Below are 27,330 nucleotides of genomic sequence, written 5' to 3'. Positions count from 1 at the left end.
TCCAGGGGTGAGACAGACCTGCGATTCCTGGTGTGTTTGAAGTAGTTTTATATTTGTAAGTTGAGCCTATGCCTGGAGAAGCACGTGCTTTTATGCAACTATTTGCTTGTAGCATCCTTTGTTTCTGTGTCTGTTTGAAGAAAGTTCCGTAAGCAAAGCTTTGGGACCATATTTTGGCCTGGACAATTTTTATTCCAAGTGGAGTCGGTTTCCCTTCATCCGATTGCTGCGTGATATTAATATCTGCCCTAGGACCCCCTCTGCGCCCCCTCACCTAGGATGGCCACGACCACGTCTCCCCGCAGGATCTCAATGGAGCCTCGGGAGATGAAGTAGAGGGCGGTGAGGACGTCTCCGGCGTGGACCAGCGTGTCTCCCGGGGGGGCGTGGGTGGTCTTGAACTTCATGGCCAGCGCCCGCAAGCACCCCTTGGTGGCTCCCTTGAAGGGGCGGCAGTTCTGCAGGAGGCTGCGGTTCAGGTGCAGGCAGATGTCCGCCTGCAGGCACTCGGGGAATCCTTTCAGCACCTACGGGGGGAGAGAGAGGCGGGTTCGAATCAGCAGAGGAAGGAGCCTCTCTGCAAAAACAGCCCTGGGCTCCAGGACGGTGGTGGAGAGGGAGGGACCTTTGCCAGCTGAGGTCCGCATTTGCTCGTGGAGCTGTGTGACTGTGGTGGGTGGGGCTAGAGGCAAAAAAATGGGGCCTATTGGACCTCTGTACCAGGCAAAAGACAAACACACATATGTCCAGGCCCGGCCAAACATCCACTGTTCTGTTCCAACCTGGGTCCAGGGAACCTCAAGAACTGCCTGGACCCTTCTAATATCACTGAGATCATCCACAAGAGCATTGCTGGGCATTCCCCAAGTCGGTGCGGCTCATTTGAAATGGAGCCTTCAGTCCTGCGGAACTCCCTGCCACTGGAGATCCAGCAGGCGCCTTCTGTGCCAATTTATAAACTCCTGCTGAAACTTCTTCTATTCTGCCAGACCTATGCAGACAGTTAAGAAGGCATTCTTCCACAACAGCTGACCAGTGCCTCTTTATAACTTTTTATTGTATGGTTAAAAAAAACATTTCATTGCAAACCATTTTGATATAATTTCATTGACACAGAGGTGTACAAACATTTTTGGAAACAAATAAGTGCTGGCCCAAATATTTATTGTTTTACTTATTTAGTAAATACACCTCTTGATTGTAAAAATAAAATAAAAAACCCCACAAGGTGGCTTGCAAAAAAAAAGATAATAAAATCAAGAAAGCGGACAGCCATAGTTTAAAACATACAATAAGTTAAAATACTAAGACAGATTAAAACTCTCACCACCTTTCTAAGCATCCCTACAGGTTTGTTGAAGCAAGAATGTTTTTAGCAAGTGCCAAAAAGAACACAGGGAAGGCACCTGCTTGGGGTCAAGAGGCAGGGAGTTCCCAAGGACAGGTGCTGCCACACTAAACGACTGAAAGCTTACAAATGCGGAAAACCGGTGTTTTGTGGCACTCACAGCGTGCCCACTCCACTGACCGAAGCGTTCAAGGGGCTGCATGTGGGGCAAGGTGATCTCGCAGGTCATAGGGAGCAAGAAAACTTGGCTGCTCTCGCGATCCCAATCCTCTCCCCGCCCCCCCAGCTGGCGCTCCGCATGGAGAGCCCGGCCCACTCACCGCGTTCATGTCGATGCCGTTGGTGTAGGACCAGGCATGCTGGAAGTACTCCTCCAGGCGCTGGCGAAGCGGGTTGGGGATCTGGTGGAAGCGGATGAACTCTCGCACCCGGAGCATCTGGGTGTGGTAGCGGGCCGTTCCCGAGTAGAGGCGCTGGATGATGGCCGACACGTTCCCAAAGATGCTGGCGTACATCAGGGCTGCGGAGGGGGGGGGCGCTGTGTGAGGGTCTGTCTCCACCCCAACTCTTCCCACATGCAAGGTGGAAATACCTGCCCAGCAAGGCCTTTGGCCTCTCCCAAAACATCATCTGCCCCTCCCTCAATACCTCAAGGACCAGGTCAGGAGGGTGGCAACACAAGAACACAAGAACGGGGCCTTCTCTGCAGTGGCTCCCTGTCTGTGGAATGCTATCCCCAGGGAAGTTTGCCTGGCGCCTTCATTACACACCTTTAGGCGCCAGGCAAAAGCCGTCCTTTTTAACCAGGCCTTTGGTTGATCTTATTGACATCCCATACCCTTTTAAAATGTGGCTTTTTTTGGGGGGGGCTGTTATTGGGTTATTGCTCTTGATTGATTTTATAAGTAGTGGTCTTGTTGTGACCCACCCTGAGACCTCCAGGTATAGGGTGGTGTAGAAGTCAAATTAATAATAATAATAATAATAATAATAATAATTAATTTCAATCTCCTCCCTCAAAGAGCTTCTCTCAGTCCACCAGCCTTGTGCATCTGAGCAGAGGCTGCTTGCAGAGGTGCTTTCTGGCCCAGAATGGCAGGGAACCTCTGGAACTCTCTGCCACTTGACAATCCCAATGACTGGGCGTCTTTTGGTGAGTGCCGCAGGGGTCCATCATTGGGAAGAGCCATTTGATGGTGGAACAGGATCCCTCCGAAGGGGATGGATGCATGAGTTGAGATTCCGTGATCTGGAAGGGCACCCGGTTGGGAGAGGCTGATCTCTGCCGGGGAACCCATCTAGCGACAGAGTGGGGGGACGGGACGCCCCGAGTGTGTTTGGGGGGTGGAGAACGGCCGAGCCAAACTGCGCCTGGCCTGCGTTGCCTGCCTCCCCCCTGCCCTCCGGCCCTCGCGCCCCACACTCACATCCGATGAGCATGACGCAGATGGAGAAGATCTTCTCGGGGTTGGTGTTGGGGGAGACGTTCCCGAAGCCCACGCTGGTGAGGCTGCTGAAGGTGAAGTAGAGGGCAGTGATGTACTTGTCCTTGATGGTGGGTCCCATGTGGGGGGTGCTCTCGTTGTAGGGCTTGCCGATCTGGCTGCCCAGCGAGTGCAGCCAGCCGATGGTTTTGTCCTCCATGTTGCCGATGGCGTACCAGATGCAGGCCAGCCAGTGCGCAATGAGGGCAAAGGTGCACATCAGCAGGAAGAGGACGGCCGCCCCATACTCCGAGTAGCGGTCCAGCTTGCGCGCCACTCGCACCAGGCGCAGCAGCCGCGCCGTCTTCAGCAGCCCAATCAGGGTGGTGGTCTGCAGTGGGGGGAGAGGAGAGGGGCTGTGAGGGCAGGAGCAACAACAACCCCCCCCCCGCCGCCACTCCAAATTGGGTTACGTGTCACAGAACCATCAAACGGTGTCACTGCGATCCCTGTGTTGCAGGGGGTTAGAATAGATGGCCTTTGGGGGCCCCTTCCAACCCGACAGTTATGTCAGTGAGAAGAGACACAAGGGGGACGATCTGCATCAAGCTCTCTACCTGATCGAATGCAGGATTCAGATCCTGTGGGGCAAAATGCCCCTTTCGACCCCCCTCCCCTGCAAAAAAACCCACACATGGGCTTTGATTCCACTGCCTTAGAAATTTTGGTTTGCTGATTCCTTAATACAGTGGTACCTCGGGTTACAGACGCTTCAGGTTACAGACGCTTCAGGTTACAGACTCCGCTAACCCAGAAATAGTGCTTCAGATTAAGAACTTTGCTTCAGGATGAGAACAGAAATCATGCAGCGGCAGCAGCAGGATGCCCTATTAGCTAAAGTGGTGCTTCAGGTTAAGAACAGTTTCAGGTTAAGAACGGACCTCCGGAATGAATTAAGTACTTAACCCGAGGTACCACTGTACTGTACTCTGTTGCAAATTGGGTTGCTTTCATATGCTGGTTTCTTGGGGGTCCAGAAAACAACATACAGTGGAACCTCAGTTTTCAAAGATAATCTGTTCCGGAGGTTTGTTTGACTTCCGAAACGTTCAAAAACCAGGGTTTAAAGGGCTGCCAGCAAGTTCAATGGGGAAAAATAGGAAACACGCCTAGGCAGCTGTTCGACTTCTGAGGCACGTTCAAAAACAGAAGCATTCACTTTCGGTTTTTCAGCATTCAGCTTCCAAAACGTTCGGCAGCTGAGACGTGTGAAAACCGAGGTTTGACTGTATAAATAACTGCCACCCCCATCCCTCTTGTTATTCCAAGATGTCCAAGGGATCTTGCAAACTGGATTGCAAACTTCCCTTAGGAGACTTCGGGGCAAAAGGGGCTCCCCATCTCCCACCCGTCCATTTCTTCCTCTTCAGTTGCTCCTTCAGAGTCAGGAGCTCCCATAAGAACCTCAGAAGAGCAGCAGCAGGATCAGGCCCAAGGAGGCCCGCCCGGTCCAGCCTCCTGCCCCCCACAGTGGCCAGCCAAGGGGAAGCCCAAGCGGGATGGCAGAGCAACAGCCGTCTCCCACTCTTGGTGGCTACTATCCTCAGGTAGACTGACTGTCCATGGAGGCTCCATTTAGCCCACTGCAATGGCCCACCTAGGGACGCGGGTGGCGCTGTGGGTTAAACCACATAGCCTAGGACTTGCCAATCAGAAGGTCGGCGGTTCGAATCCCCACGATGGGGTGAGCTCCTATTGCTCGGTCCCTGATCCTGCCAACCTAGCAGTTCAAAAGCACGTCAAAGTGCAAGTAGATAAATAGGTACCACTCCGGCGGGAAGGTAAACGGCATTTCCGTGCGCTGCTCTGGTTCGCCAGACGCGGCTTAGTCCTGCTGGCCACATGACCCGGAAGCTGTACGCCGGCTCCCTCGGCCAGTAAAGCGAGATGAGCACCGCAACCCCAGAGTCGGTCACAACTGGACCTAATGGTCAGGGGTCCCTTGACCTTTACCCTTTAATGGCCCGCCTAGTCCAGGGTCCTGTTCTCTCTGTGGCCAACGGGCTGCTCCACGGGGAATCCTGTATGGTGACCCACCCTGGGTCCAAATGTGATCCAGCCCCATTCGGAGGACTCACAGCCCCGGCTGCTCTGAGTCTTCCCCTCCCCGCCAGGAGCGGAAAGAGCGGACCCCCCAGGTGCGCTTCTCCCTGGGTCCAGAGACCCCCCACCCACCTCCCAGCCTGCTCTCCGCAGCCAGGAGCAGACGGGTGCCCCCCCAGCTGCTCCTCTGAGGCAGCCGCCATCTCAGCTGGAGCACCTGAGCCTCACAAATTCTCCTCCCCCTCCCCCCCATGCACCTGGAGCACAGGATGGGGGGCCTCCCTGGGGTCCAGACCCAGTTTCCTCGCCGGCTCCTGCCTCTCCAGCTGCCCTGTGAGCATGTGCAGGAACCGTGGGGAGGGGGCAAGAGACGTTCTTTGGGGTGCCAAGATTGCAGCTTCGCATCCAAAGCAAAATCCCTCCCGGTCTTGGCCGATGGAGGCCATGAACTTCCCACACAGACAGGGATGGGGGAGACGGGTTGAGCTGAGATGGCAGGGGGTGAAAAGGACAGACACCCCTCTCCAGCCACCCCTTCCTTAGGCTCCTGTGGCCGCCACTTCCCTGCCTCCTGGGCAGGGAAGCTGAGATAGGAAACCGAATAGCCAAACGGCACCATAACCCTTTTTGTTCCCCACAACTGAATGCCTTGGCGCCCCATGGATTAGCTGATCACGGGGCAGCGCAGCAGCAAAAGAGGCGTTTGGTGCCCTGAGACCCCACAAGCCAGCTGACGGCCACGGCACAGCAGCAGCATCTGCCGGCCAGGTGGAGATGTTAGTGGCCAAACCAGACATCTCTCGCAAAAGGCTGGTTCCCTGTCGCAAAATGCGACTGGCGCCCAGTCAGTTCCAAAGGCGGAACACCAGGACAGAAGGACATGTCTCAAAACTGCATCCTACCACACAGCCCATCCGGCTGCTCCAGGTCGCCTGCACTGACTGCCAGCAATGCCCCTCCAGGGTTTAGGCAGGGGATAATAAGAACCTGAGAAGAGCCTGCTGGATCCGGCCAACTGCCCATCAGGTCCAGCACCCTGTTCTCACAGTGGTCAGCCAGAAACCCACAAGCGGGATCTGAGCCCCAGAGCCCTCTTCTCTCCAGTGGTTTCCAGCAACTAGGATTCAGAAGCAGTGGGGCCTCCAGCCATGATGGCTGGTAGCCATTGACGACCCTCTCCTTCTCCATGAATTTGTCCAATCCTCTTTTAAAGCCATCCACATTGGTGGCCATCCCTGCCTCCAGTGGCAGAGAGTTCCGTAGTTTACACTGCATGAAGGACTTTCTTTCATCTGCCATGAATCCTGAGGCCATTGGGGGTTGAGCCTGGGACTTGTCCTTCTCTCCTTCTCCATCCACAGCTACCTGGAGGGGCTACCTGCCATCTGCCCCCCACCCTCTGCAGTCCCCACTTCCAAACTTTCTATGTAGATAAGAGTTCAGGCCCTTTCCATGACAGACAGAGATCTGACAGCTGGACGCTTCCTTCTCCTAGGATGTCTAGGGAAAGTCTGCATCTGTTGAATTCCTGCCTGTCCTGCAGCCACTGAAGGCACTGCCCATCCTTTTCACAGAAACCAAACCCTCCGCTTTCTAATGCCCTCGCCTTCCCCCGGAGCAGGAAGAGTGCTGGGGGACATTCCATGACCTGGCGGCTGCTCAAAGAGCCCTTGCAAAGAGGAGCGGCGCCGAAACGCCGGGCTTTTTGCGACTGTACCTCCTCGGAGCCGGAGCCGAAGATGAGCAGGTCGAAGGGGATGGCGGCTACCATGTCGATGAGGAACCAGCCCTTGAAGTAGTGGATGGCGATCTTGGCCGGGTGGCTGACCACCTCCTCGTTGCAGTTGACGTAGGTGGTGCGGAAGTTGATGAGGATGTCGATGATGAACATGATGTCCACGATGAGGTCGACCACGTTGAGGGGGCTGCAGGAGTAGCCGCAGAAGCGGCGCGCCTGCTCCTCCCGGTCGTGCAGCAGGAAGGCGGCCGAGTAGGGCGTGAAGATGGCCGTGTAGATGACCAGCAGCAGGATCAGCCAATCCCAGACCGCCTTGAAGGGGCTGTAGTGAAGGATGGTCCACTTGTGGATGCGGGGCGCCTGCAGCTTGTACTCCGGGAGGACGTCAGCGCCCAGAGACAGGACCTGGGGACGGAGGGAAGGGACACGGGGGCCATCAGAGAGAGAGGCAGAATCACACACCCCCGGGAAAGGTGCCACCCAGTGACCCCAACAGAGTCAGCTTCCATGCCCATCCGTCAGGAACACTTTGGTTGCGATTCATGCGCCGCAGGGGGTTGGACTGGATGACCTTTGGGGGACCCTTCCAACCCTACAGTTCTGTGATTCTCTCACCAGGCCCTGCTCTCCCGATAAGATGTGACAGAGGCCGTGGCCTGGCTGCAGGGAGGGACCGCAGTAGTGATGGATCCAGGCCCGGGAGGCCGGAACAGCACCCCCCTGCCACACACACTGAGAAGCTGAAGGAGAAAAGACAGCAGCTCAGTAAAGAGACCATGACTTGGCTGGTTGGGCAGCCTCATGCCAAGGATCCTTGAGCTGAGATTCCTGCTCTGCCCGGGGGTTGGGCTGGATGGCCCCTGGGGTTCCCTCAAAGCTCTGCAATTCTGCCATCCCTTCTGCCTCCTTCTCCTCACCCCAGGATGGCCTCTGTGGAATAAGGAGAGGGGTCCCCACACCTAGTCTCCGTGGGCGATGCAGCCGTGGGCCTCAGTCCCCCTTCAAGGAACTGCAGGCTTTGCAAGGGACCCCTAAGGGCCATCTAGTCCAACCCGGGAGCTGAAGCATCGCTGGCAGATTCAGCACCTCTTTCCTCCTCCTCCTGCCAGCTGTCTCAGGCTAAGGTGGGGAGACACACACCACAAACGGGGTGGGGGGAGAGCCAGCTGCTTGCTCCCCCACCCAGGGAGACCCTGAGCTATTTGTTCCCAGCATGCTTTGCTGCGCCCCCCTTCCCTGCTGCTGCTGCCTCCGATTCCCCAGCCGGCTGCCCCAGGAGCACCTTCTATTTATAACCTTCCTGGCCATCCCATGCCAGGGTGCCCTCCAGACGGGCAGGACAGCTAATTCCTCCTGGCTCTGAAGTGGGGGGGGGGTGTCAGCAGCTGGAGAGGGGGGCAGCAGCTGCACAGCCACCTCTGGCCCCTCTGCCAAAAGTCCCAGGAATGGAGCGTCCTGAAAACGGGCCTCTTGCCCCCGCCCCTCAAGCTGCCACCCCCCCCGGGGCACCTCCCCTGACCCTGGCAGACTCTCCCCAAAAGGCTCCAGACCATGCTGCTTAGCTAAAGGGTGCTGAGTACCACCCTTGTGATCTTGGGGGGGGGAGGGCAAGGTTGAATTTGGCTCTGGTCACGACATGGTGACAACGAAGCACTCTGCACATCCTCAGGGGAACCTACAAATTCAGTATGGCTGCCTTGACATGGGTGGTTGTCTTACTCAGAGTAGACCCACTGGAAATCATGAGCAGGAGCCTTTGGGGTTGTTCTTGTGCAGCCCAAAATTTAAAAATGGGTGCCGCCGCTGCACCCCCACTTCCTGGCCAGGCTTTGGCTCATGAAATGGGCAAACCACTGGCCACCCATTTCAAACTGGGTCACTGGCATGTGGAGACTGAATCGTAGAATCATAGAGTTGGAAGAGACCACAAGGGCCACTGAGTCCAACCCCCTGCCAAGCAGGAAACACCATCAGAGCACTCCTGACATATGGTTGTCAAGCCTCTGCTTAAAGACCTCCAAAGAAGGAGACTCCACCACACTCCTTGGCAGCAAATTCCACTGTCAAACAGCTCTTACTGTCAGGAAGTTCTTCCTAATGTTTAGGTGGAATCTTCTTTCTTGTAGTTTGGAGCCATTGCTCCGTGTCCGCTTCTCTGGAGCAGCAGAAAACAACCTTTCTCCCTCCTCTATGTGAGTTCTTGCCCGCAAGGAGCCCCTCCACAATTTCTGCTCTGGGGAGACCCTTTCCCTGCGTTGCTCTGTCACTTCAGGTGAGCCCAAGACAACCCAAAGACATCCTCCTTGCTATGCTCTCAGTCAGAGCTGGAACATGGGACACAGCAAGAGTGCCTCTGAGCATAGGCAGAGTGTCTTCCTCTCTCTGCAGTGCAACCCACCACACACAACAGCGCCCCCCACTCTGCTAGGAGCAGGGAGAAACCCTTGTTCAGGGAGACATCAAAGCAGCCCAGAAGCCCCCTAACCTCTCTGGTGGGGAACTGCTAAGACCCCAGGTGTCTCTCCAGCCCATCAGCTGGGGACCTCCGTGCTGCTGGGTGCTGGTCTGTTCTTCATTGACTCCCCCCCCACCTGAAGCCCCCTCCCAACCCACAAGGCAGCACCTGCACCCCCATCGGAATGGGATCCCAGCCCAGAGATGTTCTCAGGGCCACAGCAGAGTCCTAAACCGCAGCGATGTTTTAAAAATGACAAAAAACATCAAGCAAGTGCCTCTGAGCACACACAGAGCGCCTTTCCCACGTGACGGTGTAACCTCAGAAGACTTACGTAAGCTCAAAGCTCCCCAAGGAAGAATGTGCAACCAAACAGCTTTGCCCCACCTGACCCTCTGCTCCACAAAGCGCCAGAGCGGGTGCCCCCCCAGGCCCCCTTCTGCCCCCCCCCCACCAGGAAGGAGGAAGGGCTGAAGGTGGATGGGGGGGTCACTCCGCTCCCTTTCATCCTCAGCCCCACACCCAAGCCCCTCTCCCCAGCAAAGCGCAGTGGGATGCTGGGGGACCCTCGCAAACCCACCGTCCTGAACAGCAGCTCCAAGCGGCTTTTGAACTCGGATCCCTTGGCGTCTGGCCACCTCACTCTCCCCTAGCTCAGCCCCAAAGCTGAGTCCACACCGCAGCCAAGAGTGCCTCTGAGCATATAAAGAGTGAGCCTCCCTCTATGCAGCCGTAAGAACTACAAAAGAGACTGCTCATAGCTGTCAACGTTTCCCTGTTTCAAAGGGAAATTCCCTGATTCTGAATAGGATTCCTCGCAAGAAAAGGGAAAAGTTTAGATTCCGGCCTTGCAGGGGGTGGACTAGAGGACCCTCAGGGGTCCCTTCCAACTCTATGGCTCCAAAGCCACCCACCCCTCTTGTGGGAGGGAGTTCCACCGTTTAACTATTTGCTGCCTGAAGAAGTCCTGCCCCATGCACCCCAGTTTAGTGATAACTCAGCCCCCCAGCACCTATTCCTTCCATAAATAAACCAGAGAGGGGACCCCACCCTCCCGCTTCTGCCCCACGGAGGACAAATGAAGACCCTCCCCTCCTCCCCCCCCCCAGGGGAAAGCGCCTACCTTGTCACCCTGCTCCCCATCCTGGGCCCTGGCTCTGGCGTGGGCGCCGCTGCCGCTGTCCAGGCACAGGCAGGTGCCACACAGGGAAGCCCCAGGCATGGGGGGCGCTCCGGGCTGGGGGGCAGTGGTGGCGGCAGCGGCAGGGGGGCCCGAGAAATCCTGGAGCAGCTGCAGGAGGGAAGCCAGCATCCTCTTGCGAAGGCACTGCTGCCCGCATGGTGCTCAGCCCCAGCTGTGTGCCCGGTGGGGGGCACCCAGAGGGCAGGGGGCGGGCGACCCTCTGGTGCCTGGGGCGCTGGGCATGCTGCCGGCCTGAGGAGGAGCCCCTTGCGGAGGGGGCGCAGGGAGCGGGCAAAGCAGCCACCCAGAGCGGCTGCCAGGCTCGGATGTTGGGGAGGCGGGCAAGGCGGCAGAGAGAGAGAGAGAGAGAGAGAGAGAGAGAGAGAGGCAGGCAGGCTGGAAAATTATTGGGGCGGAAATTTTACCCAGCCTGCCCTGCTCTCTGTCTCCCAGCGCCAGAAGGAGCCAGGCTGGTCAGCCTCCCCAGCCGTTAACCCTTCGCCAGGGCGGACGGGTTGGTAGATGCCCCCCTGGCACTGCCAAGGCACCGGAGGAGCCTGGCCCCCGGGGGAGAGGAGGAGGGTGGCAGCCCTGGCAGCTGCGTGGGCATCCTCTCTCCCCTCCCCAAAACAGGCCCCCTTGGCGGGGCAGGAGAAAGCCCTCCCCGCCAGGCAAGACACGCCAAGCCTCGCTCCCCACCCACCTTGTGTGTGTTTGCGCACAGTTATTTTGGTACCAGACAGGCTGGCGTGTGTGTGAGAGAGTTCTAATGCTGGGGGGGGGGGGAGACACACAAAAAAGATTTTTCAGCAGGGCTTTCAGGAGCTGAGCAGGCCACAAAGAGCCCCCCCCCGCCCCTGCAGAAATGTGATGTCGTTTGATTGCTCAAGCAAGCGAGTCAAAGTATATCCTGTAGGGGAAGGAATTTGCCTCCCCACCTCCTGGGGGGAAAGTCCCTCCTAACTATAGAATCATAAGAGCTGTGGGAAGGGGACCTGGGGGTCAGCCAGCCCGACCCCCTGAAGGGCAGGAATCGCAGCCGAAGAACCCCAACTGACCTAAGGAAGGAGACTCCACCGCCTTCTGAAATGAGAGACTCATCAAATGATATAACTGTTGACTGGGAAGGTTCCCCCAAGAGCCATCTAGTCGTGTCCCCCCCCCCCCATTGCAGGAACTGCAGCTAAACGATCACACACACACACACACACACACACACACACACACACACACAATCCTCCCCTTCCCAAGGGAGTCAAACTGCTTTTCCCATCGGAAACAGGATCTGCAGCTGGCCTACCTGGCAGGCTGGATGTACAAAGGAACCTCTCCACCCCAAAGGGACTTTGCACATCAAAAGTGCTCTGAGCATGCTTGTTGCTGCTTCTTGAGCTTTCATGCACAGTGGTACCTCGGGTTACAGACGCCTCAGGTTACAGACTCCGCTAACCCAGAAATAGTACCTCGGGTTAAGAACTTTGCTTCAGGATGAGAACAGAAATTGCGCGGCAGCAGGAGGCCCCATTAGCTAAAGTGGTGCTTCAGGTTAAGAACAGTTTCAGGTTAAGAACGGACCTCCGGAACCAATTAAGTACTTAACCCGAGGTACCACTGTATATTTTAATAAGGTTGTTGTTGTTGTTGTCATTCTGACTCAACCTCAGGAAGGACTTGCTGGCAGGAATTGCTGCTCAACGGTGGGATGGAAGGTTGGAGGTTGGATGGCAGCCTGTCATGGAGGCTTTCAATGAGATTCCTGCACTGAGAGGGTTGGACTGGATGCCCACCAGGGGTCCCACCCAGCTCTACAATTCTATGATCCATCTGCCTCCAGAGACAATGGAGTGCGCTTCCAGGGGTGAAGCCAAACCGCTGTGGGAGCAGCCCAGAGTGACCTTCCTGGGCGCAAGGCTGGGCCGTGTGCGTGGGGGCTGCCCAGATGACAAGCCCCCCTTTCTCAGCCTCGCTGATGCGGCCCAAAGGAAAGCCGAGCCAGACGTGGGACTCTGGGTTTCTGTGGGGCTTTCTGGTGAGCCTTCTCTTCTCCCCCCAGGACAGTGGAGGTTCAGGATCAGAGTTTTCCTTCTCGGGCTCCCTTCCCATCTGCCCCTGATATTTTAACACTTGCGTTTATAGGTAGTTAACAGTTTAGTGTTGTTACTTTATTCTGCAAGACACTTTGGAATCCTTGGACAGAAAGTGACCCCTAAATGGTTTTAATAAGCAAATAATAAATAGAGGAACGGATGGGTGGAACATTGTGGTTCCTGCTTCCGCATGCTCAGGTCTGCTTTCAGCAGCAGGGAAACTGAGGCAGGAGGGGTGGCAGGTGCCAAGGAGGAGGATGTGGAAGGGTGCCTTGTTGTTGTTATTATTATTTATCTTTATATACCACCTTTATTTTTGAATTCTGGTGCTGGAGGAGACTCTTGAGAGTCCCATGGACTGCAAGAAGATCAAACCTCTCCATTCTGAAGGAAATCAGCCCTGAGTGCTCACTGGAAGGACAGATCCTGAAGCTGAGGCTCCAATACTTTGGCCACCTCAGGAGAAGAGAAGACTCCCTGGAAAAGACCCTGATGTTGGGAAAGATGGAGGGCACAAGGAGAAGGGGGCGACAGAGGACGAGATGGTGGGACAGTGTTCTCGAAGCTACCAGCGTGAGTTTGACCAAACTGCGGGAGGCAGTGGAAGACATGAGTGCCTGGCGTGCTCTGGTCCAGGGGGTCACAGAGAGGCGGACACGACTAAATGACTAAACAACAACAACAAATAGAGGAACGGATAGGTGGAACATCATGGTTCCTGCTTCCGCATGCTCAGGTCTGCTTTCAGCAGCAGGGAAACTGAGGCAGGAGGGGCGGCAGGTGCCAAGGAGGAGGATGTGGAAGGGTGCCTTGTTGTTGTTATTATTATTATTTATCTTTATATGCTACCTTTATCTTCAAAGGATCTCCAGGGGGTCACATGGCTCCCCTCCTCCCCATTCCACCCTCACAACCCCCCCAAGAGATGGCAACTGACTCCAAGGTCACCCCCTGGGGATTCAAACCCTCCTCTCCCAGGTCCCAGCCCAGCACTCTAACCACTAGGCCCCCTGGCAGTGCCTGGTTGGGGGAGACTGGCCTGTGGGCTTGCCCGAGGGGGTGGGTCCTGTGGTCTCAGCCCCCCTGCCATGCTGCGGACCCCGTGGGTTGCTTTCTAGACCTATCATTTTTATCAAATCTCCAAAAAGATTCCAAAACATTGTTGTGTGCAATTTTCCTTCTTCTTGACTTCCCAGACCTCCTTTCCTGATGTTTATTTTAAACTTCTTTTTATGAGCTGCCTTACAGCACATATGCTTTTATTATCTGAACTTCGCTGTCATTAGTTCTTTCAAAAACCCACGGCTTATATTCCAAATCCAATGGGATTGCGTTCAAATAGTCTGATGCGGACGCGATACTTTTCCAAGAGGGCACTTTCGAAAGCCTCCCATGAATAAATAAGTGTTCCTGAGTGTGCGAGGAACGGCTGGCAGAGAAATGGTGAAAATGGCCCATCTGGCCCTGCCTCCTCTTCTCATCTGGGCTGGCCCATTACGAAGAAACCCACAGGCAGGATCCGACCCCCAGAGCCACCCTCCCCTTATCCCGGCTGGCTGAGAGCCACTGAGGGGGAAGGTAAGACTAAGGAGAGCCTTGCTGGCTCAGGCTCCCAGCTGGGCCCTTGGCTCAACGCAACAGACTCTTACAGAACCACAGTGTTGGAAGGGACCCCAGGGGTCATCCAGACCAACCCCCTGAAAGGCATCCAGGGCCGATGGCCATCCAGCCTCTGCTCAAAAACCGCAAGGAAGGAGCGTCCACCCCGTCCATCTTGCACCGGAACAGCTCTTGCGGCCTGAAGCTTCTTCCCGATGTTCCTAATGGCTTGCCAGTGGTTCTTCCGAGGTTCTTAATGGCTCCCCAAGCCCATCATCCTCTTCTCGCAGAGGCCAACCAGAGGCCCCGTCCGGGAAGCAGCCACAGGAACAACGCTCCCCTCCTGCGGTTTCCATAAGAGCCTAAGCACAGTGGACGCTCGGGTTGCGATTCGGCGCTTCTGCGCATGCGCAAAGTGTGATCGCTGAAACCCGGAAGTAACCTGTTCCAGTACTTCGGGGTTTCGGCAGTCCGCAACCCCAAAAAACACAACTTGAAACGTCTGTAACCCGAGGAATGAGAGTACCCCCTGAAGAACCGGCTGGATGGGGTCAGCGGTGGGTCCTTTTAGTCCGGCATTCTGTTCTCACAGTGCCAAGCGGATCCTTTTGAGAAGCCTCTAAGCAGGATCCAAGCATGAGAGCCACGCTCTCCCCGCCTGCCGTTTCCAGCCACCACCATCCAGAAGCAGAGTAGAGCCATCCTGGCTAGCAGGCCTTGAAAGCCGCCTCCTCATCCATGAACTTAAAATCGTGGAATTGTAGCGTTGGGAAGGACCCCAAAGGTCATCCAGCCCAACCCCTGCAATGCAGGAATCTTCTTGAACCCTCTTTCCAATCCATCCAGGTTGCTGGCCCTCACTGCCTCCTGTGGCAGGGAGTTCCATAGTTAAACTCAGAGGGAAGGAGGGCTTTCTTTTATTGGTGCTGGATTTTCTCACGTTCAGTTTCATGGAGTGTCCACAAAATGTGGTCTGATGAGGGAGGGGGTGGGCTTGGCACATTCAGTGGTATGGTGCCCCCCTCACCCCCTCCAGTCAGTGTAAAACAGCCTTTCTCAACCTGTGGGTCCCCAGATGTTGTTGGACTACAACTCCCATCACCCCTAGCTAGCAAGGCCAGAGCTCAGGGACGATGGGAGTTGTAGTCCAACCACATCTGTTGACCCACAGGTGGAGAACCGCTGGTCTAAAAGGATGCAGGAACAAGGGGGCAGGTATGGGGGTGTGGAGCGAGGCCCCCTTGGTTCTCCAGGGTTTCAGGCAGGGGGGGTCATGAGAGCCCCCCCCCACAGATCTTTTCTCAGGGGTTTGGGGCCCACTTGTAGGATGAAGCTGGGGGGCCCTCTTGTGTGGGGGGGTCCTTTCCTGGGCTGAGCTGTCTCTTCAAGGGCTGCCAAAATGTTCCCTGTCTGCTCCAGTTCCATTTTTAGCGAGGGAGGGGGCATAGGTCCAAGGGGGAGGGGGCCACCCAGGCTGAGGAGAGATGCGCTAAAATTAACTGGCCTCCTTTGGGCACCAAATTGGGACAAAATATTGGCCTTTGCTGGGAAAGCAAGGCAAAGCTGGACAGGGGGAGTGTGGGGGGGTGAGGGGGGAGGAAGGAGCAATCTCTCCTCCCTCCCCACAAGAGAGACAAAGGGAGAGGGGGGAGCCATGACTGTGTGTGTGTGATGCATCTCTTTTCCCAGGTCTTCCACCTAACTCATTTTTGGAAATGGCCTTTTTGGGGGGGGGGTCCCTCCAGAGCCCCCTCCAGACCGGAAGACAGCTCAGAGAGGGGTCAGCACCTCCAGGCGTCTTAGCAGGGGGCTCTGCTTGGCTATGGCTGGATGTATTTTTTGGGAGGGGCATGTTCCTTGAAAGAAGGTTCTCTGAATCAAACTCACTCACGAAAGGTTTGCAGGACACCCCCCTTACCCCCCCCCCAAACAACCTGGCAGAGTCCAGTTCACCAGGTCTCTTTCTCCATGGCTTAGAGACACCCCCCCCCACTCAGGTTGCCCACTCCAGAGTCTCCCCCCCCAATACAATCAAAGAAGCACAGGTTTGTCGAGTTGGAAGGGCCCCCCAGGGCTCATCCATCCCAACCCCGTGCAGCGCAGGAACTGCAGCTGAAGAATCCCTGACAGGAGGATCTGCCATTGGACAGGATTCAGCAGCCTGGAAAAAAGCGCCAGCTGTATTTGATTAAAAATGCACATTTCCAGACCCCAAGGCACCGTTGGGCATTCTTGCTGCAGAATTCCTGATCAATTAATTAGGAATATCTTGATGGGGGGGCAGGGAGCCTTTGGACAGTCGAAGGGGCGCCCTGGGAAGGCCGTCTCTCTATCTGGGGGGCTGGGCTAGATGACCCTTGCCAGCCCCTCTACAACTCTACGGCTGATTTCCTGAGTGCCTGAGCCAGGGAGATGGCAGGAAGATGGAGGAATGCAGGAGTTGCAAAACACACTTGTGGGTGGCGCAAAATTGGCACTAACCCGATCTAGCCCTCCCTGAGAATATGAGGATTGGAACGGCATCCATCCTCTGGAACCCCTTGAACCTGCAGCCTTGGTCAGGCCCCTCCTGGCGACACGGGGCTCCTCTTCCCATTTTACAGAAGTGGAGACTGAGGGCGGCTGCCTTGCCCAGGCGGGTTCGGGGGGGGGGTCCTTGGCACAGCTTGCACCAGGGGAACAGACTTCCAAGGAGCTCATTCGCCTGCTTCCTGAACATGCAGGCCTATCGCCAGCTCACCAGAGGAACTGAAACAGACCAGCTGGCTAAAGCCTTTCTGACGGACCCTCTTGATCAGTGGGGCTGGGTCCTTCTTGGGGATTCCACTGACCCCTGGGTGGTGGCCTGGGAGGGGCCATTCTCTGTGGGATCCCCCCCCCCAGGGCATCGTTCACTTCCACTGCATTGCTTCCTCTGTGCTGAAGAGGCTCCTCCAAACCCAGTGCTTTCCCCCCCTAAAAAAATGTTGAGAGGTGCTCTCATTTTCCTACTCATATTGAAATACTGCCCCTCAGTGAGGCCAAACTTAGATTCATAAACTGTTTTGGGGAATGAGTACCCCAGCGTCCCCCCAGGAAAAAACCACAGTCCGTACCTGACATTTAGCACCTGAAATTGAAATATATATATATATATATATATATAGAGAGAGAGAGAGAGAGAGAGAGAGAGAGAGAGAGAGAGAGAGAGAGGGGCTGGTTTGGAAACTGAGGGCAGTCAAAATGACCCACACTTGGGGGGGGGGCTCCTTTGAACAAGCCCCCTGGCGTCCTCTGCCCTCTTTCTGCCTGCTTCTGTTGCTCCTTGTCTGCTGTGGGCACAGCAAAACTTTATTTATTTATTTCTTACATTTCACAAGGGGTTGGACTAGATAGCCCCTGGGGGTCCCTGCAGGGAGCTCAAGGTGGCCAGTGTGTTCCTGCTTCCTCCCTTATCCTTACAACAACCCTGTGAGGTAGGTTAGGCGGTGAGGCAGCGACTGCCCCTGCCAAGGCCACCCATGGCTGAGTGGGGACTTGAGCCTAGTGCTCTAACCACTAGGCAACACTGCCTCTCTGTTGAAATGCCCCACAGCTGAACATAGGAAGGAAGGGGGGAAGATGAGGGGGCAGGGCAAGTGCAGGGGCACAGCATGGTCTTTCCCGGAGTCCCCTCCCCCCGCAAGCAAGCTGCCCCCCATTTCTTGCCCCCCAGCCTGTGCCCCTGGCCTCACAGGGCTGGTCAAGTGGGGCCTTTGCCCTCTTCGTAACGTTGGGGGTGGCACAGAGCTCAGCTCCGGAACCCGCTTTCCACGCAAGGGCTTGACTCGGGAAGAAGAGAGTGCCTCTGAGTGCGAGCAGAGTGAGAAAGCCTAGAGCTGCACCCCAGTGAGGCCTCTTGAATTCAGCTGCCATGGTTGGTGGAGCATCAGGGAGAAAGGGAACAGAGGACTGCCTCTGCCTGCCCATCCCAGGGCACAGAGTTCAACTACGGAACTCCCTGCCACAGGGGGCAGTGATGGCGACCAAGCCGGCTGGCTTTAAAAGAGGACTGGGCAAAATCCTGGAAGACAGGCCGGCTGTGCAAAGTGCTTCCTTCTGCTTGCGCCTTTCATTCCAGGATTCACAGTTCAGGCAAAGCAGCAGCAGGGGGCGTGCTGGAGCCTTTCTCGAACCCAGAGCCTGCGGGTGACAGAAGGGGGGTTTCCTAAGGGGCTGGAGGGCTACCTGGCTAGGCTGGGGGGCAGCACCCCACACTCCCAGCGCCCCCCAAGGAGGGCTTTGGCTGCAGGGCTCCCCAGGGGAGAAGAGAGGGAAGGCCAAGGACTGAGCTCTGAGGAAATCAGTGAGAGAGACAGTGTGGTGTAGGGGTTAGAGTCATGGACTAGGTCCTGGGAGACCAGGGTTCAAATTCCGCCTCTCAGCCATGAAGATCCCTGGGTGTGACCTGCAGCCAGTCACTGCCTCTCAGACCATTATTATTATTATTATTATTATTATTATTATTATTATTATTATTATATTAGCCTACCCCACAGGGTTTCTGTGCGAAAGCATTCCTCTTCAGCCAGATCTTTGGCTGAGCAACAGCCTATGTCCTTTTCAATGTCTTTGTAAGAGGGGGAAGTTACGGGTTTGTTTTGTTCTTGTTTTTATTGTGTCCCTTGTGGTTTCATTCTGTGTTTTTGTGCTGTGGAGCACCCTGAAAACTCCGGGTGAAAATTTAATAAATAACACCCATAATAAATTGTGGGGATTTAAATGGGGGGGGGGGGGAGAGACCTCCTTGCAGAACAAAGCGGGAGACACAGGAACTGGAGATATATAATATATATATATATGAAATGAAATTGCTTCTCCAGGCGCACTTTTCGGACCTGGGGGGGGCGTGTCTTTGCCTTGTGCAATGTGCCAAATCCCGAGTGGGGGGCATCTTGAAGAGGTTTGCCTGGACACATGCAAACCTCACAGAGCTTGAACTGGTTCCAACTTCAAGGTGGGAGATGGAGGGCTGGGGGAAACACCGTCTCTTCTCACCAGCCCCTCTGTCCTGCTCCTGGCCTAGGGGGCAGAGTCCACATGGGAGCAGACCAGACCCAGACCCTCCCCACACCCTGCCTCTTGCAGAAGGACAGAACCATAGACTTGGGAGGGACCCCAAGCGGCCATCTAGACCCAGCAAGGCAGGAATGGCAGCTGGCAAATCCCTGACCGCTGGCCAATGGACCTCTGTTTAAAGCTCTCCCACAAGGGAGACTCCACTGAGAGACCCCTGGAACCAGAAGGGATGCCAAGGGACACCGAGTCCGAGCCCCCACAAGGCAGGAATCGCAACGAAAGCATCCCAGGCTCTGCTTGGAAACCTCCAAGGGAGGAGAGCTAACCATAAGAGCAGGGGGTCCAACTGGGACCCCAACAACTAATAATAATAATAATAATAATAATAATAATAATAATAATAATTTATTATTTATACCCCGCCCATCTGGCTGGGCTTCCCCAGCCACTCTGGGTGGCTTCCAACAAAGTATTAAAATACAGTGATAGCTCAGGTTAAGTACTTAATTCGTTCCAGAGGTCCGTTCTTAACCTGAAACTGTTCTTGACCTGAAGCACCACTTTAGCTAATGGGGCCTCCTGCTGCCGCTGTGCCGCCAGAGCACAATTTCTGTTCTCATCCTGAAGCAAAGTTCTTAACCCGAGGTACTATTTCTGGGTTAGTGGAGTCTTTAACCTGAAGCGTATGTAACCTGAAGCCTATGTAACCCAAGGTACCACTGTACAGTAATATATCAAACATTAAAAGCTTCCCTAAACAGGGCTGCCTTCAGATGTCTTCTAAAAGTTTGGTAGTTGTTTATCTCTTTGACTTCTGGTGGGAGGGCGTTCCACAGGGCGGGTGCCACCACCGAGAAGGCCCTCTGCCTGGTTCCCTGTAACTTGACTTCTCGCAGTGAGGGAACCGCCAGAAGGCCGTCGGCGCTGGACCTCAGTGTCCGGGCAGAACAATGGGGGCGGAGCCGCTCCTTCAGGTATACTAGACCGAAGCCGTTTAGGGCTTTCAAGGTCAGCACCAACACTTTGAATTATACTCGGAAATGTCCTGGGAGCCAATGTAGGTCTTTCAAGACCGGTGTTATATGGTCTCGGCGGCCGCTCCCAGTCACTGCCTCATTCTGGATTAGTTGTAGTTTCCGGGTCACAAGCAAGCAAGCAAAGAAATCTCTGGAAAGATCTCAAGGGCCAGAGTTCCGTGGCAGAACACCTGCTTGGCATGCAGAAGGGCACCCCAGGTAGGGCTGGGAGAGAGACCCCTGTCCAAAACCCAGGGGAGCCATTGCTGCCGGTCAGCATAGGTGATGCTGGACTGGCCTGGCCCCAGAGCCGGACTCGGGAGAAGGCAGCTTCCTGCGCCCCCAATTCTGAGCAGACATTTTTACGGCTATTTTTTGCTATTACGATGTTCCCAAACCAAAGTTAGTTCCGAAGTGGCTCCCAGTCAAAGGGTCCCCAAACCGCAAGGACAAGTGTCCTGCCTCTCCAGACGTCTGGGGCCGCCACTTGCAACAGCTGTGCTCCAGATGTGGACCTGGCCGGGACGGGCGGAAACTGTTGCCCAAAGCATCTGGAAGCCACCAGGTGGGGGGCGGCTACCATCAAACCCCCACAGCAAAATGCCTAGCCTACTGGCAGCACACAAATTAAATACATATTTTTTTTATTAAAAAAAATCTTAGAATTGTAGGTTTTCAAAGGACCCCCAAGGGCCATCTAGTCCAACCCCCTGTGATCTAAAGCTTAACAGAGCTATTGGAAATGTAAAGAGACTGAAGGCACATTCTTTCACCTTTGGTGGACATGCCCAAGGATTAAGACTTTCTGGGAAATGATCTACAATGAAATGAAAAAGGTATTTAAATATACCTTTCTGAAGAAACCAGAGGCCTTTCTCCTGGGCATGGTCAGCCAATTGGTGTTAAAGAAGGATAGAACTTTCTTTATGTATGCCACAACAGCAGCAAGAATACTTATTGCAAAGTATTGGAAGACACAAGATCTACCCACCCGGGAAGAATGGCAGATGAAGGTGATGGACTTCATGGAACTGGCGGAAATGACTGGCAGAATCCGAGACCAGGGAGAAGAGTCAGTGGAAGAAGATTGGAAGAAATTTATTTACAGAAACATTGTAAAATTAAGGAATGTTAGAAGGAGGCTGGAATGAAGTTATGTGGCTTTAGCGGAAATATTATAAAGGGTTAAGTAAAAATAGATTGTTAATGGATGAAAGGAGGAAAGGTAAAGTTACATTATATTAAGATAAATTATAGGATAAAAATTGGGAAAGATGGAAAGGATTTGCTGAAATAGCTAACCGAACTAGAATACAAAAAAGGGAGGTGCGAGGAGGTCAAGGAAACAAGCAAATGAAAGATAAGTTATGGGAAGGTTTGTTGTGTTTTTTAATTGTTTCTATTTTTCTTTTTTTATAATTTATTTATTTTTTTCTATTCTCTTCTTTCTTTATTGTGATGTGTTGTTAAGTTTTTATTTAATTTGGAATTATCTCTTTCTCCTTTTGTAACATTTAAAACTTTAATAAATATTATTATTATTTTTAAAAATAAAGCTTAACAGAGCTATATTAGGAGCAGCATAAGCATCACGCAGGTCCTCACACCATCAGTCTCCCTCCCTCCACAAAGTGTATCACAATAAAGCAATGTAGATAGAGCCATGGTGGGAGGGGGCACTTTTTCAGCCCCCTCCCCAGTAACTGCTCCCGCCGTTCCCCACTAAAGCAGCTGCTTGGTCATGTCCAAAAGATGAATGTCGGCCTCCCTGCAAGATGGTAGCCCCCGGCACAAGGCACAGTCTGCTGGAGCTGCCCATTAAGTGAAGGGGGGGACGGACTCTGGAGAACCGGGGGGGGGGGGCAGGATCTGATCACACGTGAAGATCCAGAGAGCCAGGTGGCTGGAAGGGTTACATCAGGGAAAGGAAGAGAGACACTAAGGAGGAGGGGAACCAAGACTCCCCCCCCCCAAAAAAAAAGGTTTAGCAACACATTTGGACTGCATGGTGATGTGTGTGCAGGATTCATCGCCAGCCATGGGGGGCTAAAAGGAACTTTAATGCACAGTGTCTCACTTCCCCTTCCAGTTTGCACGCACTGACACTAAAGGCAACATTCAGCAAATCTCTGCTCAGAGTAGACCCATTTAAATTAATGACCATGATGAAGAGGAGGTTAAGGGGTGATATGATAGCCATGTTCAAATATATAAAAGGAGGTCACATAGAGGAGGGAGAAAGGTTGTTTTCTGCTGCTCCAGAGAAGCGGACACGGAGCAATGGTTCCAAACTACAAGAAAAAAGATTCCACCTAAACATTAGGAAGAACCTCCTGACTGTAAGAGCTGTTTGACAGTGGAATTTGCTGCCAAGGAGTGTGGTGGAGTCTCCTTCTTTGGAGGTCTTTAAGCAGAGGCTTGACAACCATATGTCAGGAGTGCTCTGATGGTGTTTCCTGCTTGGCAGGGGGTTGGACTCGATGGCCCTTGGGGTCTCTTCCAACTCTATGATTCTATGAAGAGAGGTCCATTGGTTTCAATGCACCTACACTGAGTAGGATGTAGCTGAACAGCACCCAAAGAGGCAGGGATGGTCTCGGAAGACATGCCTCACTTCTGCAACAAAACAGCGCCAACGTCCCTCCTCTGTTTTTCATGGTGGGGGGGGGCGGTATTTGAAGCCCCCTCCCCACCCTCATGGCATGTCCACTAATAAGACACTAATAATAACAAGGCAGTAATAAATAATACCAATCAGTAATGATGAGGTAGTAATAAGACTTTCTGCTCCAGAGAATGACCTGCCCAGCTGCCCTCCCCAAAAGCCTTCATCCTGAACCCCCAAACTCTTCACTCCCCCTTTCCTCTGCAACCCCAAAGCAGTTCTTCTGCCTGGGGAGGGGGGCAGCAGGGGTCCCCTCACCCAGCCCCCTCCACGCGCATAGGGATCTATGGCTCCCTGTGGCATCGGCCGGCTGGGTCTCGCATCACTGAGTGTCCAGCTGGTGTCACATAAATATTTGGGAGCAACAGTTGGACGCAGATCAGGAAACAAGGGCAGGAAAGGGCAGGCCAGGGCCAGGGTGTCTGCAGAAGACCCGGCAGAATTGGCTTCTGGTGCCCTGAAGACCCTCCTTCTGGGTGTCCCCCCCCCAAAGTGCAGGGGTTCGGGCAAAGAACTCCCCTCCCTCCCAACCCAGAACTCGCCAGAACTTTATGAGCCCCACACCACCTCCCCCCGGAGCCTCTGAGCGCGTGCAGAGTGCTCTGCCCGCCCTACTCCTATCCTCGGGAGAACCAGAGCCCCTCCCCTCTGGAAAGCCCCCTGGCGGGCTGCCCGTCCCGCCCCCACAGGCCCCTACCTCCTGCGCCACCAGGCTGGAGATGCGCACCGCCCGGCGCACTCGGGCGTTCTTGCCCTCCGGCTGCCCGACGCCGCTGTCCTTCCTGCCCTGAGACATGCCCGCTGCAGCTACGATCCTGGCTCAGGGCATGGGGCTCGGGGGGAGGGGGCTCGGGGGGGGGGGGTCTGGCCGCCGCCCCCCCTCCGCTGCCGTGGGGGGTGGCGAGGAGGGCGAGAGGGAGGCAGCCAGGCACCTCACCAGCGGAGGCTGGGCAGATGGGAACAGATGCCAGGGTCTCTCTCTCTCCCTCCCTCCCTCCCTCCCTCCCTCTTTCCTTGGCCCACCCACGGGGAGGCTCCGGCTGGCCTCCGCCCACTCGCTGCCAGCCTCCCCCCCCGTCCCCCCCCCCCGGGCTCCTCCTTGCTCTCAGAGCATCCTCACACCCAGCTCTGCTCCAAGGAGGGGAGAGTCCATCTGCTCCGGCAATGAGCATTTGGAGAGGGAGAGGAAGCGGGAGATCTGTGCTGGGAGGGGGCTCCTTAAGGCATACCCTCCCCATCCCTCCTCTTGATTCCCCGGCTCCTGAATCAGTCCGCTCCGCAGCCCTAACTGGCTCCCGGGGTTCTTCTCCTCCCCCGAGTGCGGTCGGGGAAACTGAGGCACAAGGCAGGAGCACCCCGCCCTCCCCGCTGTGGGCAGCTCTCCCCTATTCTCCAGAGGCACCTCCGGCCCCCGAGATCCTTCCCCGCTCCCGCTGCGCGGTCCAGTCCCCGGCCGGGGGGGCGCACCTCGGCCGGCCCCCCTCTGCGGCACGGGGGTCACCTTGGAGCGCGCCGGGAGACAGATGCGCTGCGGGCTTCCGATGCGGCTGCTTGCCGGAGACACCCCCAGCCCCCAACTCTCCCTCCCTCCAGCCGGGACTTATGGGGCCATAAAGTTGGAGAGGGCGCGTGCGCAAGCAGCCCCCGCCCCACGGAAGAGGGGCTTCGCTCCAGCCCTGACCAAGGGAGGCAGGAAGAAGACCATCCATCCATCATCCGCGCGGCCTCGCCACATCCCTAGGGGGCGCGCACCAGCAGCCCCACATCTGGGGCCAGGCTCGCCTCAGCCCCGGCTGGATCGTAGCGCAGCCCCGCCGGAGGAAGCAGCCTCAGAGCACCAAGTTGCTCTGCATTGTCCGCACACGGGCCGGCAGCAGCCCGCCGTTCTCCCCTGGGTCGGGCGTCGCTCTGCCTCAACCCTCTCCGGAGACGCGGGGGGGGGGGGGGGAGGACTGAAGCTGCCCCCTTCGTCCCGCGGAGAAATAAAGGAAGGCTCCTGCCCTCCTTGTTCCTCTTTCAAACAACTCAGCCGGTGTTCAGGGGCTCTTAGGGGAGTCAGAATCTGGACTTTCCCAGCCTTCCCTGGAGTCTGGAGATGCCAGTGGGGGCTCTCGGGGGGGGGGACCTTCTGCATGTCAGGCCCCGGGATGCCCCCCACCCCGCTCCCACCCACCCACTATATGCACTTCGATTAAGCAAGGACAGAGGGAGGCAAAGGCTGCCTGGAGGGGATTAGGAGCCTGGAGAGACGCCCTGGGGCTGGGGAGGCGAGGAGGGGCTTGTTAAGCCCCTCTCCCCTCCAACTTGCTGTCCTCATTGCTACTGCTCCACCCTGAAGTGGCACAAAATCATAGGACACCCCAAAGGCCATCTAGACCACCCCCTGCAATCAGTGGTGTAGCGTGGGGGGTGCAGGGGGGCCGGCTGCACCGGGCGCAACATCTGGGGGTTCCACGGGTTAGGGGGCGCAAATTACTTCCCTTGCCCCGGGTGCTGACAACCCACGCTACGCCACTGTCTGCAATGCAGGAGTGACTGGCCAAGGCTGAATAATTCCTGACAAAGCTCTGGCCACCCAACCTCTCCTTAAAAACCTCCAGTGAACCTTCTAGCCGTAGAACCGTGGACTTAGAAGGGACCCCCCCAAAGGCCATCTAGTCCAGGCCCCTGCAACACAGGCATTGCAGCCACAAGGAATGACATGGTGCCTTTTCCATCTCAGTCGCCGCCCACCTGGAACCAGGCCGGAGACCCTTCAGAATCAGGGAAGAGCCTCGAGGCCCAGGCCTGCCTCCGTGGGGCAGGGGGCACCTGCAGCGGAAACTCGGCTCTGCCCCACATCCTCTTCTCACAGGGGCTGAATGCCTCCAAGAACCCAGTAGCCCAGATAGACTGCCTCTGGGCCGGGAGGCTCCATAAGAGCCTAAGGAGAGCCAATGGCCTGCCCAGTCCAGCCTTCTCTTGTCAGCGGCGCCAAACAGGTGACCACTGTGGGCCACCTCAAGCAGGATTTGAACACAGGGCTCCCTTCCTGTGGCTTCCAGCAACTGTGGGAGGGAGTTCCACGGTTTAACTCTGCGTTGCATGAAGTACCGTATCTTTTGCTCTATAAGACTCACTTTTTCCCTCCTAAAAAGTAAGGGGAAATGTGTGTGTGTGTCTTAATGAGCGAATGCAGGCTGTGCAGCTATCCCAGAAGCCAGAACAGCAAGAGAGATGGCTGCTTTCAGCAATCCCTCTTGCTGTTCTGGCTTCTGGGATTCAGAATATTTTTTTTCTTGTTTTCCTCCTCCAAAAACTAGGTGCATCTTATGGTCTGGTGCGTCTTACAGAGCAAAAAATACCGTACGTCTTCCTTTCCTCTGTCCTGGATCTCCTGGCATTCAGCTTCCCAGGATGTTCAGGACTTTGGAGGGAGGGAGGGAAACGCTTCTCTCTCTGCTTCCTCCACGCCAGGCCTAATCTGAAAACCCCTCCATCAAATCCCCCTTAATCACCTTTTCCCAAATGTGCCAACCTTTCTTCGGAGGGGGGATGCTTTAATTACCAGCCTGTTCCTCTCTCTCTGCCCATCCTGAGTGCAGGTACTCAGGGGAGCTGAGCCCGCCAGGCCCTGGCAGGATGCCAGCCTCATCAGGCCAATGTGCACACAGCTCTTGATGGACCCATCGCTGGCTGCCGCGAGGGGGGGCGGCGGACGCGCACTTTGGCAAGCGCACCACAGCCCCTCCCCACCACAGGGCGAAAGGAAGTGGCCTCATTCTGTCTGGACAAGTTCTGCAGGGGCGGGGCGGGCAGGAGAGCCAGGACCCTGGGAGGGGCCAGAGGAAGGGGGCTGGGGGGCGGCTGGGGGGGGCGAGGGAGAGAGATGGCCATTGAGCTTCTGATGGGATTTTGCACCCTCTCACTCACAGCCCTCTTATGGGGGGGGCAGCTTCCTCCTCTTCTTGCCCTTATCAGTGTGGAAGTGGTTGGGGCAATCCAGCCAGATGGGTGGGGTAAATAATAATAATAATAATAATAATAATAATAATAATAGTGTGAGGTGGGCAAATTTCCCCTAAGTGTTTTCATTGTTTATTAGTTACAACTATTATTGTATTTATTCATTACCTGCCCCAGGTCCCAGGCCAGGTTCCAGCATTAAAAAGGGTTTCAAATGGCAGGCAGAATTAGGGCAACACGAGCTGTAGGGGCCCGTAGATCAGTGGTTAGAGCGTCTCCTTTGCATGCAAGATCTTGGGTTTGACTCCTTATGTCTTAGGGCCGGGGTCGGCAAGGCTTACCGGCCATGGGCTGGATCACTCCCACAGAGATCATCCGTGGGCCACACTGGCACAGCACAACACTGGAAATCGTGTCTGCGTATGTCCACAGCACCAGAAATCACTTCTGCGCATGCCCAGATGCTGAAAGTCGCACCTGTGCAGAAGCGATTTTCGGCATCTGAGCATGCACAGAAGTGATTTCTGGTATCTGTGTGTGCGCAGACGCGATTTTCGGCACTGCTCAGCGAGTCCCCATGATCAAACCTTTCAGTTCTAAAGGAAATCAGCCCTGAGTGCTCACTGGAAGGACAGATCCTGAAGCTGAGGCTCCAAGACTTTGGCCACCTCATGAGAAGAGAAGACTCCCTGGGAAAGATCCTGATGTTGGGAAAGATGGAGGGCACAAG

The 27,330-nt window shown here is 55.4% G+C and overlaps 1 protein-coding gene across 2 annotated transcripts in view; it reads right to left on the bottom strand.

Annotated features, from left to right (window-relative positions):
- KCNH2 (potassium voltage-gated channel subfamily H member 2) overlaps window positions 1-27,330 on the bottom strand; it is an 83,838-nt gene that overhangs the window by 15,935 nt on the left and 40,573 nt on the right. For both annotated transcript variants that reach the window (XM_079996407.1, XM_079996406.1), the window contains exons 6-9: window positions 6,593-7,018; window positions 2,776-3,163; window positions 1,669-1,868; window positions 275-527 (exon numbers count right to left, since the gene is read on the bottom strand). In XM_079996407.1, the coding sequence (XP_079852533.1) occupies window positions 275-527; window positions 1,669-1,868; window positions 2,776-3,163; window positions 6,593-7,018 (1,267 nt within the window). The remainder of the gene's footprint in view (window positions 1-274; window positions 528-1,668; window positions 1,869-2,775; window positions 3,164-6,592; window positions 7,019-27,330) is intronic.

This window comes from Podarcis cretensis, assembly GCF_951804945.1.
Source record: "Podarcis cretensis genome assembly, chromosome: 12".
Classification (NCBI taxonomy): Eukaryota; Metazoa; Chordata; class Lepidosauria; order Squamata; family Lacertidae; genus Podarcis; species Podarcis cretensis.
The sequence above is the reverse complement of the archived record's forward strand: the minus strand, read 5'-3'. Positions and strand labels throughout refer to the sequence as shown.